Raw genomic sequence first — 17,245 nt, 5'->3', positions numbered from 1 at the left:
ATGGATGAGACCTGGCCCCATTGCTGTGGAAGCATGCTAGTTCTACCCCTCCAAACATAAACAAAGGCAAAAGGCTTGTTTCTTCCACAGTAAAAGTAATAGATTCTGAGGGTGTACTGCTTCTAGGTTTCCTAAAAAAGGTGAAACCAGAACAGGACAATATGATAGCTAACGTTGTGAAGGAACTGTGGGGGGAAATCCCCTAGGGGAAGTCCCTCATTGCTATGGCTGCAATTCATGTGTGGATTTCATATGGTAATTCAACACCACTAATAATCCGATCTGGTATCCTCATTCTTCCATCTATTTTCAAACCCTAAAAAGTATCTGTCTGGCACTCATTTCAAGATGATGATATTATGGCTGCTATTGTCAATTTTTGACACCATTGACAAGACCTTCTATGCAGAGGACACAAATGCATTGGAATATCTTGAGAGCTAAGAAAATACCCCAGTATTTACATCCATACCTAGGTAGAACAGACTCATTAATCCATTCAACATGTAACATGACATATGGTAATTGTCCGGGAGCAGACTGAGAGGTGTAAATTATTAATAAATCCCCAGGGTAGAAATTTAAAGTGCCATTATATGTTTAAGACAGATGGGGCTTGATATATTAAAGCTCCTCAAGGCAAAGATATACTATTATGGGAGAACCTGGGTGATCCAGAAAACCTGCAATGGATGTGGCCCAAGATTAAAAACATTTACCAACTAATAACAAATAAATTTACTGAAATTCTTGCCAGGTTTTCTGGATCACCCATGTTTTTCCATGATAGTAATCTTCTCAGTTTTAAGTGTGGGGAGCTTTATTAAACCAGATCCATGGCGTTGAAGGACACCCAACCCTCACCGCTGTTCAGTGATGATTATTCCAGCTTGATGTAGGCTCTTTATTTCCTGCTAGTTGCAAATCTGTATCCAAACTGTGGACTATTTTCTTAAGGTATAGAAAAACTGAACCTTGACTATGTCCTTGTGTTGTTGTTGAAATGTTACATGTGACAGCATTGATAACGCTAATAATTGGTTGTAGAAAGATACCTTCCTTATGTATTCTAGGGAGTCAATACAAGTATGGTGTAGCTTCCCTAGAATACAGATGGTGGAATAAGGTCCTATCAATGGATCTTGTCTTTACAAGTTGTTGTAAACAGTATATTACTTTATCTTGGAGCAGTTATTGGTGTCTCCCTTCAGTGACTCAGTTTTTGGTCACCTTAGAATGGTAACTTGATGTATTTACTACAATGTTGCATCTTACCTTATCTGCTGGCAGGAAGGTAATGCATGGATCTCTGCTAAGCATTATCCAGTAATTTGATTCTGAAATACTGAGACCCTCAGACTAAGTTGTTGAGCCTCTTTTACGAATATGTGTTTTTTATAGAAGGAAGATTTTGAAAGATTTTGTGTAGCTATTACAGGGGTGTGTTGGGTGGCAATGCACAATTTGCTTTCTTTATTAGAACTTCCCACTCTGGCTAAGTAAGCTCTCTTTCTAAAAGATTCTTGAAGCATTTGTCTCCCACATATAATGTAACTTCAACATGTCTAACCTGGCGATTAAACAACAATTCACTCCTTCAGTTATGTAGATAGAAGGACTGATACCTATGCCAATTTCTTGAAACATTCTTAAGAATGGGAGTGTGCGAGTAAAACAAGGTGGTCCTACAACTTTTACACTCCCATACACCCCCATCTGCCTTTTCACATTCTATGATGATTGGTTTAGGGTGTTTGTTCTAGCTATGTAGACATAAATACAGGGACATTTTCCTTGCACTGTACAAGTATTTTCAACATAACAAGAACAAGAAGTTCAGTTAAAGGTAACTAATTACTACTGGAAGGAAGATGGCCCGGGGAAACAAGAACTTTTACAGATTAAGACACTCTAATTTATTATGATTCTGAAAAAGTTTCTATCCTGTGTACACTGGTAATAAGCATTCAGATTTAATTTCTTGCTCTACGTTGATCAGTTGAATCACATGCAATCAATCAAAAATAATTATTTTGGCTAACACTTGCAATCTGTAGCAGTCACAAAGACTGGAGCTATGTGGAATCAGTAATAGGAATCGCAGATCAACATTCAGCGTAACTTTACAACATTTTTCAGAATGTAAAAAAAAAGTAGAGAAGTAAATCAATGGTAAATATTTTCTCAATTAAAAAAATAAATACTTTTTTTTTAAGTTTTGCAAAGCAAATGTATATTTATTTCATAATTCTTCTGAATACTCTGTGATATAACAAGAACAGTGCAGCACATCTTTAATTCAGTAAACAAAAATGTCATTTCATTGGCTAAGGTTGTCTTCAACAAGAAGTGGATGCAAAATCTCAGAAAAAGTTTTGAACTCTTTAAAAATATATGCTTAATGAAGCCTCATTATTACAATTCACCTATTCTCCTCTAACAAAACTAATGGACTCACTGTCAGCCCAATAACTTAACCTACAGTGATCTATTTATAAGTATTTGTCCAAAATATTCACATGTTCACATTGCTTTAAAATAGAAAATGTGCAAAATGACTTTTACATTTTCTACATTTACTTGTACAAATTACACTAGTAATTTTTTTCCAGCTTAATACAATGTGAAAAATGTGTACATTTTTAATGCAAAAAGTGTGCAAATGGTAATAATAATTTGCAAGGTCATGCAACTATATTCAAGCATCCAGAGTGTACCTTTCATTAAACATATCATGTTTATTTAAAAGACACACATAACCTATCAAACCTGTGGCTACCCCATTATATAAGTGTGTAAATACATCCTGGATAACGGTCAACATTATTTTACCATCAGGAGGTAACTACGAACTTCCCTAAAAGAGCCACTTGTAATATTTAAACCTAATTGTTTGTAAGGTAAACATGTTATAAGCAAACATGTTGCCTAAAGTAATTGACTGTATGTCACAAAGATAAGAAGCAATTTAATACATGCAATTAATATTACATTTTTTATTTAATTTATATGATTTTTTATTACCTATATGTGTGTGTACATTTTAATTAAAATCCATTTTCTCCTATTGTGCATAGAAAAAGTTTATCTTGATTGATTTATACACCAGCACAGTGCCCTCCAAAGTCTCCCCATAATTGGAAGGGATTCAGGTTAAAGGTTAGAGTTAGGAAGGGGGAGAAGCTTTGCAGTCTTGGGACAAGGGTGATAGGGGAGGTACAGGGAAAGATGTAAAGTATTAGTGAAAAGTTAGTGGACCCCCTCAGAGGAACAGACCAGACACAAAAATGTTGATTAGTAAACAAGTCATTAATTAGATTTCAGTTTATTAGTAATCAAACCTGAGTTAAACATGTCACAGATCACAAGAGAGGGGACATGCAGGAGGGGGGTAGGGTCATGCAGTTAATACATCCCTGAACAAAGAGTAAATAAGATCATTGGCCAGGGAGGCATTACATTTTTAGGCATGCAGTTAATGTAGTTAATGGAAGTAAGGGGGGGGGGGGGGGGGGTCCATTCAGTTCATGCTAAAGCCCCATGCTTGTTGGAACACAGCAGCCAAATGAATCCTGATGATAAAGGCGTTATGTCAAAGAAACAAAGAAGGGTTGTGTGGCAAACAGTAAATAAAGAAATTTAGTTTAACATGAAAAAAAAAATAACAATAATAAAAAAAAAAAACAAATAAAACAAAATAGTAGTGTAAAAAAAAGAGTGATGTTTATGTTACCGAATTACAATATAAAAAAAAAATGAACATTATAAGAACTTTCAGAGAGTCATCAAGTTAATAAAATATAATGAATCCTCTGCACACTTTATGACTCCTGAATGGGAAACAGATGGCACAGTGTAAAAGAGGATAGAGGGTTATGTTAGTGGAGCTACCATACAAGATTTACGTGATAGAAATGGAATATGTTAATTCATGCCTTATTGCAGCCCCCTCCCACTTACAACATGCATTGTTTAAGAAGGAGGGTGATCTATAATGGCAGCCAGATTAAAGGAAAATACTTTGTTATCCACTGAGAAACAACAAGTGGGGAAAGAAAAGAATGTGTGTAAGGGTTATAGGTAAGCAGCTAAACAATAATCTGTGTATGATCAGACTACTGTACCCCAAAGCTTACTCTCCACTTCCTACAACACAGGCTGCCATGAGAGACCCCCCCAACCCTCTAACCGGAGCCCATTCAGTACAGTAAGCAGTGTTTAATGCTGGGAGAATATGTGCATGAGTCAGTGAGATTACTGAGAAAGAAGAGGAACAGCAAGGAAGACTGGAGCAGAGGAATGTAAAAGAAGGAATAAAAATAAAAATATCTAAAAAATGAAACCTAAACAAAAAATGATAGTTCTTCATATGACCCTTTAAAGGGAAAACCAGGAAACACTATGTTTCAATAATCAATAGAATCAATAAATCCTCATACTAAACAAGTTTCATGTTATCTTTAGATTTCAGTATACACAACCACCACAAGGTGCCACTCTACACTCTGACCTACAAGAACATCCTGCAACCAGATGCACATCAGTTTACCTAACTCAATAATTCCAATATGCTTTGCATGCATAGGCTTTCAGATGGTTACACACTATATTCTTACTATTGACTTGACTATTGACTACTATTTCTTACACTTATAGGGCCTGATTTACTAAAAGGAAAGGCACAGCAGAGAGAACCCTCTGTAAAGGAACTGAAACAGATTTGCATCTATGCAGTTATGTTTAAGGCATATGTTACAGTGCAAGTTTGCACTTTTGAGAAAACATCCAAAAAAGAATGCTGTCATGCCTACCTTAACATAAAAACAAATCACAAAATTCTGAAAATAGGGTAACAAAATGCTACAAAGTGCATTATAAGCATGTGGGAAACAAAGGACAAGCTGTAAGGGAATGTTCAGACTAGCAGCATGTTTCTGGGGCACTAGGCAGTAACCACTATGCTTATGTTTTTTTTTCAGGTAACTGCATACATAGAGGAACAGTGAACTTTTTTTTGCAACTGCTTAAAGCTTTATTAAGCAATGATTAAACTCAATAATTCATCTTTTTGGGGGTACTACCCACTGCCTGCATAAAAAAGGTAAAAAATGACCCATTCATTTTTTTCAAGTAGTTTTGAGCAGTAAAACCACTTTTAAATTCACTTAAGTGTCATAAGTCGAAGGACCTTAACTCTGTTCAGCTGAAACAAATATGTGTAACGTCTATGGTCAACTATCACTGAAAATTTTAAATGCAAGCAGCACTGTATACAAATCCTGTTTGAGTGTGTATTTGTGTTATTAAGCCAATTTTAGTGATATTAATGACCATTTCATGTAGCCTAAAATATACATAGCAGAAGCAAAAAATGCTATGTTTTTTCTAGATATGCCATAACTTAGGCATATGCTGTATGTTCTGACCATGAAACTCATCTTTCAAACCATGAACATTCCTTAGTGAACCAGATTTGTTCATGAGTTTGACATGTACTCAGTAATAGATGTACATGTCTAAAAGCTTGAAAGGTGCATAGTGAAAAAAGTGAAAATACAACTGGGCTATTCAGCTAGCTCTGCAGATATATTATTGGACCGAGTAGATACGTATGTTTTAATAAATCAGGCCCACTCATGTTAAATAGGACTTACTAAACATTATATGAAGTCCATACATGTCATACTGCTGAAACCTTGCTTACATTAAAATATTGCAAATCTCAGCAGGAGCAAAGGTAATGGTATATCCTAGTGCCTATTCCAATATGTAGTTAATAATTTTATGAAAATAACTAAGCAACTCCATTAAAGACCACATGGTGTCACTATGATTCAAATACACTTGCAAGGAACATCTAGGTAAACAAAAACTAGGATTCAACAATGATTTACCTTATGTACTAACCATTTCTACAAAACCCCCTACCTGACACATGAAAAAAACAGCATCAGGAATCACTGAAATCTACAATAATAATACCATAAAATAGTGGACAATCTAAAAGCATATGCTCATGTGTATGCACTGACAACAGAGATAAAACACAGTTAAAAACAAATACTGCTACCAGAGAAACTGGAGATCTAGAACATTTTCTTTACTTAACTTATTTTCTATCACCTTCATTAATTGACAACAATAAACCTGCATGAGACTTGTTTCAAGTACAAACCTACAAACAGTAAACTATAACAATAGGAATTATACTCAGAATCTATTGAGAACACATTTGTGCTAGTTATAAGGACCCATAAAACAAATGGCAAAAAATTAAATAATAAAGCATGGAATTCATTTTGAAATTATAGATGAGTGCCTCAAGCTACAATAACATTGTCTGAAAAAGATAGAAAGGACTTAAGGAGAGTTTTAGGGTGAGAGGTGAAAAGGTACAGTGGTTAAGGGACTTTAGGTTTTTGAGCTGTGAACGGAACAGAAGACAGGAGCTGGAATAAACCCCAGGGATACAATTGGAGTGATATCTACCAGGTAATGGAGTTTGTTTACCAGAGCATGTCCGATGCCTGCATGCTTTAACGCGAATGAAAGAAAATAACAAAACAAAAAAAAAAATATATATATAATGCATGTAAGGTTTCCCCTTTGTTTCATAATTCAAATCAATTAGCCCTCTTTCATCCTTTTATTTGTTTTGACCCAAAACAGACCTCCATTAATAAATAGAAAGGACAGTGCTATGTTCCAGCTGGCAGAGATAAAACATTAGTAGTGGGAGCAAGTGAGCAACAGGAAAGTGTGGCCAGGTAACACTGGGACATTGGAAGACACATATACATTTTAGCAAATAAGGAGTTTTAAATAAAACATAACATTTTTATCATGTTGCATATACTATACATGTTAGAATTAAGACTATATTTATAAATCACTTTTTTAATGAATCAGTAAAACCTTTCAAGTCTGCAGTCCATACGGTGTCAGTGAATGTTTAATGACACTCTACATTTTTTGGGCATATTCTTCATTATCAAATCGTATAAAATACAAAAACATTTTAGGAATACATTTAGGTGACAAGAAAATGCAATTGTTTATCAAGAATACATACCCAAACAATCAGTAAATGAAATATAACAAAACCAGTATAGTTTATGAAGACAATACATTGAATAAAATACCTTTCAGTTTTTTAAAGTAAAATCTTTTAAGGTAACGCTTCACTAAATTAGTAAATTTACCGCATGCAATAAAGGTTATCGCATAAAAAAAGGAATTTTCAAACATAATTTTATCAAGAGAAACATGAAGCTGTTAGCACCTTGTAAAACATTCTAGTTCTCATGATGACTCCATGTCAGCACACAATGGATATTCCCCTTCTACTCCCAATCTAAGGACCTAACTAGATAATTCAAGGCAGTCCATATGCCTAGTGCTCCTTCTTTTTTTCTCCTGTGTATTCTCAGCACTGTCCTAGCCACCTACCTGGCTGGATTAAATTTATGGCTGTACACCGTCCAGGTGAAGTCCCCCCTCCCTTGGGGCATGGTATAACGCTTGTTAAATTTAAGTAACAAATCTCCACACACACTCCATCTGTGGCTCACAGTTATGGCAATCTCTCTATATGTATGGATCATAATGTAAATCCTGGAATCTGCCTAATAGATATGCTGGTGAGAGCTTGAAATCTTTTATGTGTGCCATGATTTTATGTGGAGCCACAAAAACAATGGGCATGATTTATGAAAACTCTCCAAGGCTGCAGAGAATTCACGTTTATCAGTGAACCTGGGTGACGAAGCATACCTGGAATGGATTTCTTCAAAGTCCTTTGCTGTTTGCTAGCAAATGTTTTGAATCCTGGACCAGATCCATTACGGGTTTGCTGGATCACCCAGCTTCACTGATGAAAGTGTATCCTCTCCAGCCTTGGAGAGGTTTAATAAATCAGACCTAATATGTGAATAAATACTTTTTCCTTAAAGAAGCCGATTTGGTGCAAGATAGCTGTGTGCAGACATACAAAAGCATGTGTTCAGGTGTGTCTTGTATTGCAGGGGTGCACGGAGTCTGTCAAGTTTTGGGTTTGCTGCAAATCCTATACCTGGTGGAGGAATGAATGAGATCTCTTTACGATCTTTGCTATGGAGCCATTGTTCAACATAATGTATGTGTATGTGTGTAATGCTGACAATTGACAATGTCTCTCTATGCTAAATACTAGAAATTAAAATTTGAATCACATAGTGTAAAGAACCAGGCCATGTGGGAAACACCTTTTACAGATGGATGTGGCTCACTAGCCAGCCTTATGGTTCTGTGTGTAAATAAGAAAAACAAGGTTGTGAGTTTGGACCCCTCATTGGGTTGCTTATAATACAGCTATTGTTTAGTTTCATTATGCAATGTAGTGGTAAAAACTCAGGCATGTGTACCCTGCAATACTGTGCACTGAAATGGTCATCCTTCTGCTGTGGATTGGATAATTATTACTTTCCAAGGTTATGCAGGGGTGAGCATAGCCAGGCAGAATATTCACTAAGCACTGACATATTAAGGGGAGTCTGTCAGCTGGTAGAAATAGTTGTTATTACTAATATTATTATTAATATTATTAATAAAGAGTATTTATATAGTGCCAATATATTACGCAGCACTGTACATTAAATAGGGGTTGGAAATGACAGACCGATACAGACAGTGACACAGGAGGAGGAGAGGACCCTGCCCAGAAAAGCTTAGAATTTAAGAGGTAGGGAAAGTAGCAAACAATAGGAGGGGAGATATGTAGTGGTAGGAAGTGGAGAGGTTTTAGGAGACAGAAGATAGGTAGCCAAGTTTGAAAAGATGGGTTTTGAGTTCTCTTTTAAATGAGCAGAAAGTAGGGGTAAGCCGAATAGGATGAGGAAGACAATTTCATAGTGTCAGGGGATCTGTAGAAAAGTCCTGGAGCCATGTGTGTGTCGGGGTTATGAGTGAGAAAGTCATTAGTAGGTCACTGGAGGAGCAAAGAGAGTGGGTAGGGGTGTATTGTTCTATCAGGTCAGAAAGGTAAGTGGGACAAGAACTAGGGATTTGAAGGCAAAGCACAGGAGCTTGAATTTCATTCTAAGGTGAAATGGAAGCCAGTGAAAAAAGAGATGCAGCAGAAGAGGAGCGGAGGGAAGGATGGATGAGTCTGGCTGTAGCATTCATAACAGACTGTAAAGGAGAGAGTCCGGTTAGTGGAATACCAGAGAGGAGGATGTTACAGTAGTCCAGACAATTGTAAAAGGAGTTTGGTGGTCTTTGGGGACAAGTATAAGCAGATTTTGGATGTTTGGATGTTGTGCAGGTGAAAGTGACAAGACCTGGAAATGTTCAGAATCTTGTGAAAGGGTAGGGAAGAGAAACACTGTGTGAGGGGTGGAGACCAGGGTTTGGTAAGATGTCAGGACCAAGTAGCTGTAGATACAAAAAGCTGCAGCAGTACAGACTGAGAAAACAGTAGAGTGAGGGAGAAGGAGGACAAGGAGTTAACAGAGTGAGTACAGGGTGAATGATACATCGTAACAAAAAATTGTAAATCACAGGAACACATTAAACAATATGGCTAACAGAAAGCCATGTGAGTTGCAGCTGTAGAATGGGTTGTAGGAGTAGTTGTGGAGTTCCAGGTGTGGGATAGGATGAATCAGAGAGAGGGAGGTGGCGTGGGTAAGAGGCAGTTCAGGATAGTAGCAGCAGCCGTTGTGTTGGAGTCGGGCGAACAGATGATGATGATTCAATCCAAAGGCATGAAAGGGAATCAAAATGTACTTTCATTTCCAGGTTCTGTCCAATACCAAGGGACTAAAAACCAGGTGCTAAAAAGAAAGTAAAATGCAGAAAAAAAATTGTAGGTTTCCCTAAATTGGAGATACTGGTAGTTGACTGTACCTGCAAAAGTTTTAGGATCAATACCCTCTATAGTGACAACATTCCATTTCTATGGAATATTTGTAACTGCAAGAGTAAATGGTAATAAATTGACAATGTACCACTTGTGTACAAGGTGTGTGCCTACAGTACTGAAAGAGATAACAACCTTTGAGGCCATTATGCACAGTTTGTGAAGGTCTGTAAATGCAAGAAACAATGATCCTTAAAGATGACTCTTTAATATTTGTACAGTTACTGCATGGAATCTGCATTAATAAATCTTTTCATTACAATACACAGCAGTGCTCTCCCCCCAGCCCCTTTCAACTGGGCGCAAAATCCGGCACATTTTAGTAACTACCCGGCTGTTTTTGGGTGATTACTGAGGAGTTGGGTCACAATATAGGTGCTGCCACCAACCTACAATTTCTATCCACCCAGCTGAACAAAATTTCTGTATTGAACACTGTACAGTAAAGAACTGTTTTTCCAAATTGTTGATCAAGCCACCAATCTGCTGTAGGCAGGTGCTTCAGTCTTCTCTCCTCAAGGGTATACACTGCAATGATATCACTCACATGGTGATCTTGCCATGAAGGTTCTAGAACAAACATTTCCTGTTGTAAATAACAGAGCCATATTACTGTCTTTCAAATGTGTTCCTGCATTTTAATACTATCACACAGGCTTTCAACGCAGTGTATAAATGGCCGGTTCAAACACATTACATAGTACATGGCTTTTTGTAACAAAGATTTTTTTCACAGATAAGCAAGCTAACATGTTTCTGACCACCTCAGCCCAGAATGGAATTGGTCTGTCTCTGCCAGCCATTGGTCTCTCTTCACTACACCGTATCTTTTTGTGATGTTTCACAGAGAAGTATAGACCTTAATAAACAGATCATTTTACCAGCTGGCCATGTTTTAAGTCTCTGGAGCCCATTAGGTTTGAACATGGGTGTTGATTCAGCAGATTCACCTAGCTCAGAAAACCTGAGATATCAACTGCAATTAAACACCTGAGGATGTAAGCTGGTTGCCTAGTGGAAATATTCATTGACATAGTCAGGTAAGTGGCTAGAATTATGCTTATGGCATTTACCAGCAAAAAGCTCTTGAACTTAAGCAAGGTTGTTGCAAACAGGACCTCTGCAGTTTTAAACTGGATTATGCTGTGGCAGGAAACACCATCAGGAACTAAGGTTTCATTTCCTAGAAGAGAATTTCAGGAAAGGACTAATTTAGGAAGCCTACTCTTGACAGTGAAAAGGGTGCATGTGAAGACCCTGTTATCATAGCAGATCCATTGAGATAAAGCCTCCATAAGTCCTTCTTCAAGCAGTTCTGCCAACGGATTGGTTTCTTTCCATTAGTGTCTACTTCCCTGTTCCTTGCACATCAACAATTTCAGAAATTCCTTTTCTTTGTATGTTACCCTTTTTTTTCCAGTCATATACTGTTCAGGCTATCCATGTCATCCAGAGTTTTCACAAAGATCATTTGGGAAGATGTGGCCTCTCTAGGTCAAAAAGCGATTTGTATCTATTACTCAGACAATATTCCCCCATTGGACCATAGGAGATCCCTTCCTTTCCATTAAAAGACTTGTGTGGATGATGAACTTAGAGAAGTGTCTTACTTCCCACACAGATCTAGTATATCTGGGAGGGTGGATGGCAGGGTAAAGATCTAATATTGGTTATTGTTCTTGAATAAACATATTCTACCAACCATTCTTTGAAGAATCTGCCTGCAAGACCAAGTAATTCATTGTGACATGATACCCTAAAGACATGAGCCCACAAAGATCTCAATGGTAACTATGACATAGTGGGCCCCAATGGGGGTCCCAACCCTTCCAGAAGAGAAATGAAAACTAGCATTCTATGATGATTGGGCAGACAAGATCTCAGTTGTTGTCATTGTTTTCTTTCAATTGATTAGGTAATAATTACATCAGATGCCAACAAGTGGGGTACACTTTGTTTTGAGGCAGATAGCCCCAGAAGATTGGCCCAGCCCAATAAAGGTGACAGGTCCAAATATTCTGAAACTAGAGCGGTCTCCCAAGGTCTTCTAGTTTTTCAACCCATTTTCCTTGAAAAATAAGTTCCTCTGTGAATGGGCATTACCATGCCAGCTGAATATATTTAAATTCAAGTCTTTATTCTATATAGTCAACAGTAAATGGTCACAATGGATTTACATCAGAAGTACCTTGAATGTGGTACAGTGGTCCTTCCTCCCACAAGTGGATCTGTTGCATCACTGACAAACCACATACGGTGGATCTTCTTTTTAGGGCTGTTCTTGGCAGCAAGCCCTGGGGGCAGTTAAGATAACAATTAGCTGTTTCCCCAAGTGCCTTTGATTCACAGGTTCCTGAAGTGTACCTCAAAGGAACTGGCTTTTTTAGCAATCTTCAACAGGCTCATATGGCTGTGGTGCATGCTCCCAAGGCAACTGAGTGTTAGGGCTTCTCTTCATTTCAATGTTGTTCTGGTCCTCCTCTCACAACGTCCCCTGTTAGAGCTTGAAAGGCAAATGAGGCTGCACCTAGGCTGCTATGAATGGGTGGTGAAAACCCATATAAAGCAAGGAAAACTATTACCAATACCAGCTATATTCAAGTTTTCCAATAATTTTGAGCCTTTGCTAGTAGGAGTTCCATGATGTAATGGCTAGCACTCTGAATCCAGCAATCAGAGTTCAGAACTCTTCAGGACCTTCTTTTTGGATTTACCATACCTTTCTATTTCCTGGATGGTGTTTTTTGGTGTCTATTTGTGGTGTGTTACTGCCACAAAGCTAATTGAGATCCAGCAGTTGCTATTACAATGGTTTGTCATCCATAGGTTGATCATGGTTGCCAAATACCCTAGGTTTCACCAAGTAATATTGAAGTGGTGTTCCCACTAATGCAACTTACTCTTGAACTCCTTTAGGTGTAGGACTTGAGTTCATAACACTGAAGGGTTGGGGTTCAGATGCCTCATTGTTCACCGGTTACTCTTGGTCACTTAGCACCTTCATTTGTTCAATTCCTTAACTGGTAATTACAGAGAATTTATCCCCCAGGAAGCTAGATCATTGGAAGGGGACCTATCTTGTGCTTGATTTTGCTTATATCAGATGTATTTAGACCAGGGTCAAGATCTCACTGGGTCTGCCGTTGTCACAAATCGCCACTGTACCAGCTCTAGCTCTGCTCAGTCCCTGCTCACTTCCTGGTCCAGGTCATGTAATTCTGCAGGTGCACTCCGCCTGCTGGCAAACATGTGAATAGCACCTGAACTGCCTCTTCTCCAGCACTCCCACTGGTGGTGAGTTAGGTTGTCTGCAGGTCACATGGCCCCATCCATTATATGACCTTCCCTTTATAAGGAAGTTACTGGCAACAGGAAGTTGCCTGAACAACTAGGTTCCTGCTATTCTTGCTTCTGTCTCCAGCTACTGATTTCCTGTGTATCAACTCTGGCTTTGACCCTTGACTACTCCTGCTTGCCTCCTACCCTAGCCTCTAGCTTGTTTGACCACGCTTCTGTCTCATGTTCCTGCACTCTGCATGCACAGGGGCTGCAATCTGGCAGTTGCCCCCAGTGTAACATACTGGCCTCTAGAGGCTTTGGTGAAGACGGGGCAGCTGCTTAGACTCTGTGCCTCGCACACGTCTGTGCCAACTGAGCTGGTGACATGGAGGGTCCACCATCCTGCCCTGCAGCACCATGACAGCCGTTGCTGAAGGAAGTCCTTTTCATGGCTGTCATTGTAACCAGATGAATTTTAGAGATTATCTATGGTGCCTAGGAGCCTTCTACCACCTTTCTTTTCAGACAGGGAAGGTATGTTGCCCATGCTTGGCCTCAGCCATAAGGTTACACCAACCTTTCATTTAATCAGAAGACTGTGTTCCTCACATTCTTCTAGTAGATGGTCAAGAGATCAGCAAACTTTACATCAGCAGTACTCTCCAAGAATACCTCAATAACTTGGCACCTACTGTATATGTCATTCAGAACATCACTATCTCTTGGGGGCTACCAAAGACTAAGAAGGCCCATTGTCTGAACTATCTGGATAAGTATTCAGTAAATTGTTAGAAATCCTTTTAGGGCTCACAGCTCATTCATAGCATGTCCTCTTCCTGTGCAGAGGCTATTCTAGTGTCATTGGCCACCTATTGTAAGCTAGTAACCTAGTCTCCCCTTCACACATTATGTCATTACTACATTGAACTGGTAGCCTTAACTGCTGTTAGTTTTGGTTAAAAAGGGTCTGTCTACTGGTTTACTTGTGATATTTAACTGTTTTTGAACTTCTCTCCATGGGTATGATAGGTATTTCCCATCTGCTGACATAGAGTGGTCAGGAAAAGGGAAAAGTTATTACTTACTTTGATTTTTCTCTCCTGATAAGCTCTGTGTAAGCATATATACCCACCCTTAGGGCTAGTTATGGAACACTAGGTGTATGGACCACCTTAAATTTATCTAGTTAGGTCCTGGGAGTGGGAGTGGAAAGGGATTAACCCATCATGTGCTGACAAGAAAAGGAAAATTACAATAAGTAATACATTTTCCTTTTTTGTATTGTTATGCTGACAAAATCCCAGTAGCTTTATGGACATGCTAACTTTAAAGGCCACTGACCTGGACCAAGTATTCATAACCTTACAAGTGCGATTTTTAATTTTTGTTTTGAGATTTTTTACTATAAGTGCTGAATTAGAGGGATCAGCATTACAACCCAGCAACTAGCATTTGGAGGAAATCAGTTTTGGTAGTTCTCAGTAAAGCCATCATTGAAATTACCCATAGTTGTATCTGGCAGTAATTGTTAGGATTTAAGATGAAGCTTTTTTTGGTGGAGATAAAAAAACATTTCCTTGAAATGAAAAATAATTCTTGAAAAAAATCAACTTTACACATATGTGATTTTTCTATGAGAGCAGAGAATATCAATATGAATATTAGGAGTAAAATAATAAACAAAATTAGGATATATTTATAGACAGATCAAAAAAAGGGGGAGGTACCAATTCCCAGAAAACTATATATCAAGTAGTAAATAGGAGATTTTAAGGTACAATTCAATTTCAAATAACACCATAAAATCCAAAAATAATTTTGCATAAATGTATAAAACATACATGCATATGCTGTTTCCAAATATCAATGTATCCCCAATGTTGCAATCATAGGGATGACACAGCATTTCATAGCTATTTTCAAAAAAGGGTAACAATTCTCACAAAGCAAATGTTCAATGCGTTTGGAGAGACTTTAGGTGAATATGCATAGCAAATATTTTTGCAGCAATTAACCTGATAGCACAACCATGTAGTAGCCATGTTTCGGATAAGGTAATGACACCCATTTAAGTCAAAAGGACTATTGTTGATATTCCAATGAATGATTGCAACACTGGAGATACATTGATATTTGGAAACAGCATATACATGTATGGTTTATGAATGTATGTAAATTAAGTTTTGGGGATTTTAAGAAAATACTTGAAATCAAGTGATATCTTATTCATGCCTTGATATTCAACTTAAAATAATGAACACAATTAGAATAAATCCTACATTGTAGTCAATTAATCCTTGTTTATGTATATATAACAATGCCATCATTATATTATTATTATTAGTAGTATTAGTAGTAGTAATAATAATACTAATAATACAGAATAAAAAAAGAATATAGAAAGACATTTTCCAAAAAAACAAATAAACTAATCGATCCAACTTGATTTGTATTGAACTTCAGGCACATAAGCACAGGTTGCCAACTTACTGTGTTATAAGGCCCTTTTGATAATTAGGAATGTGTTTACAGAATTTATTAGTCTGCTGCTTTTTCTTTCACTAGCAGTCACAATTTGTAAGATAATGATGAAAAGATAAGAACGCTAAGGCCTCTATTTATAAAACTAGGAATCTAATATTCTCTCAAACCTTCCTTCATGAGAGTCTTCTAGGTCCACGTGTTTCAATGGCAGTATTTGAACAGATAATGTTTGAGGGAATGTCAGATTTCCTTTTTTATAAATCGAGACCTAAGTGTTACCTAACTACTGTGCTTGGTGTAATTTCAAGACAAGATGGACAAAAATACAAACCAATTGACAGATATTGCCACTCTATGTGTGTTTATCTGTGTAGTTAGAAAACTGGAGATCAGCTTTAACTATGTTATGCTTAGATACTCATTTAAATAGAAAATAAAATAAATAAAATATTAATGTTTATAAAAATAAATAAATTTGAAGGATACACAAATCTGCATACTTAGCATCAAATACAAATATTTGATTTTTTACTTCTTCAGACTAGGGATATGGCTTAAGCTCTTGTTTTGACCAAGCGGTGTTACCTGTGACTTTTTTATGTAACTTTTACTTTTAGCAAACAAAAATTTTGGAACTCTAAGACTTTTTTTTACCATCTACTTTATGTTTACCAATCTACTTAATAAAAAACACAATGTGTATCTATAGTCACGTGTATTTCCCAGAGCAGATTGGTTAATTACCCTTAATATCCAGTGTATAGTTGCCCCATCTGAGCCTAATGCTAGGTGATGGAAACATATCAAATTAACATGCTTCTAGGTTTTAGACTTTCAGCTGCTCAATACTAGCATGTAATAGTGGGGATACACATAAAAAAGAATGAGAATAATGTATCTAGTTTCAGTTCAAAAGTGTAAGCAAGTTGAATAATGTTATAATGTTTTATTTAAAGATACTCTTTGCCAGCCTGCAACATCCAACCCATTGGGAAAAAAACAAACCATTATACAAGGGGCAAATGTAATGATGTATTTGTAAGTACATATTTATTTGACAAGGTATGAGACTCCTAAATTTGTTGAATCAAAGAAAGAAATCAGGTTTTCATCCCTGTTGCACTGGGGTATGCTGCTTGACAAAGTTGGCCAGTGAACAGCTCCTTTCACACATTTATTTTGATTTGTTTGCCTGAGTTTTATTTCTGTGATTACACATTAAATAGTATACAAGAAATACTGTATTGGCCTATTTTTAAATTCAATTTACCAATTCTTAGGTCTGTAAGCATTCTAGTCAGACCTCTGAAAAGATTGAGAATAAAATAGAACATGATAAACTAGACCAGTGCAAAACAGTATTTAAAGATATGTAGAAAGTTAAACAATACTGTAGAAAAGTGAAAAAAAAATCTGTGTTAAACATGCTAGCTTGATATAGCACCTATGGCAATTTTAAAGTGAAGTCAAGTTTGGTAAAGATACAAAATCTTTTGTCAATTACATATAAATAAGTATAATTAAAGATAAGCTACTTTTCCTTTGCTATGCAACCAGTGAAAATATATGTAAATATCTAGATAG

General features: G+C 37.1%; 1 protein-coding gene across 1 annotated transcript in view; it reads right to left on the bottom strand.

Moving 5' to 3' along the window:
• Positions 1 to 17,245, bottom strand: part of LOC140338515 (neurexin-2-like) — a 346,284-nt gene that overhangs the window by 126,065 nt on the left and 202,974 nt on the right. The window contains exon 7 of the mRNA XM_072422758.1: positions 6,511 to 6,534. Coding sequence (XP_072278859.1) covers positions 6,511 to 6,534 — 24 coding nt within the window. The remainder of the gene's footprint in view (positions 1 to 6,510; positions 6,535 to 17,245) is intronic.

The sequence above is a fragment of the Pyxicephalus adspersus genome, chromosome 9 (assembly GCF_032062135.1).
Source record: "Pyxicephalus adspersus chromosome 9, UCB_Pads_2.0, whole genome shotgun sequence".
Lineage (NCBI taxonomy): Eukaryota > Metazoa > Chordata > Amphibia > Anura > Pyxicephalidae > Pyxicephalus > Pyxicephalus adspersus.
This window is presented reverse-complemented; position numbering and strand designations above follow the sequence as displayed.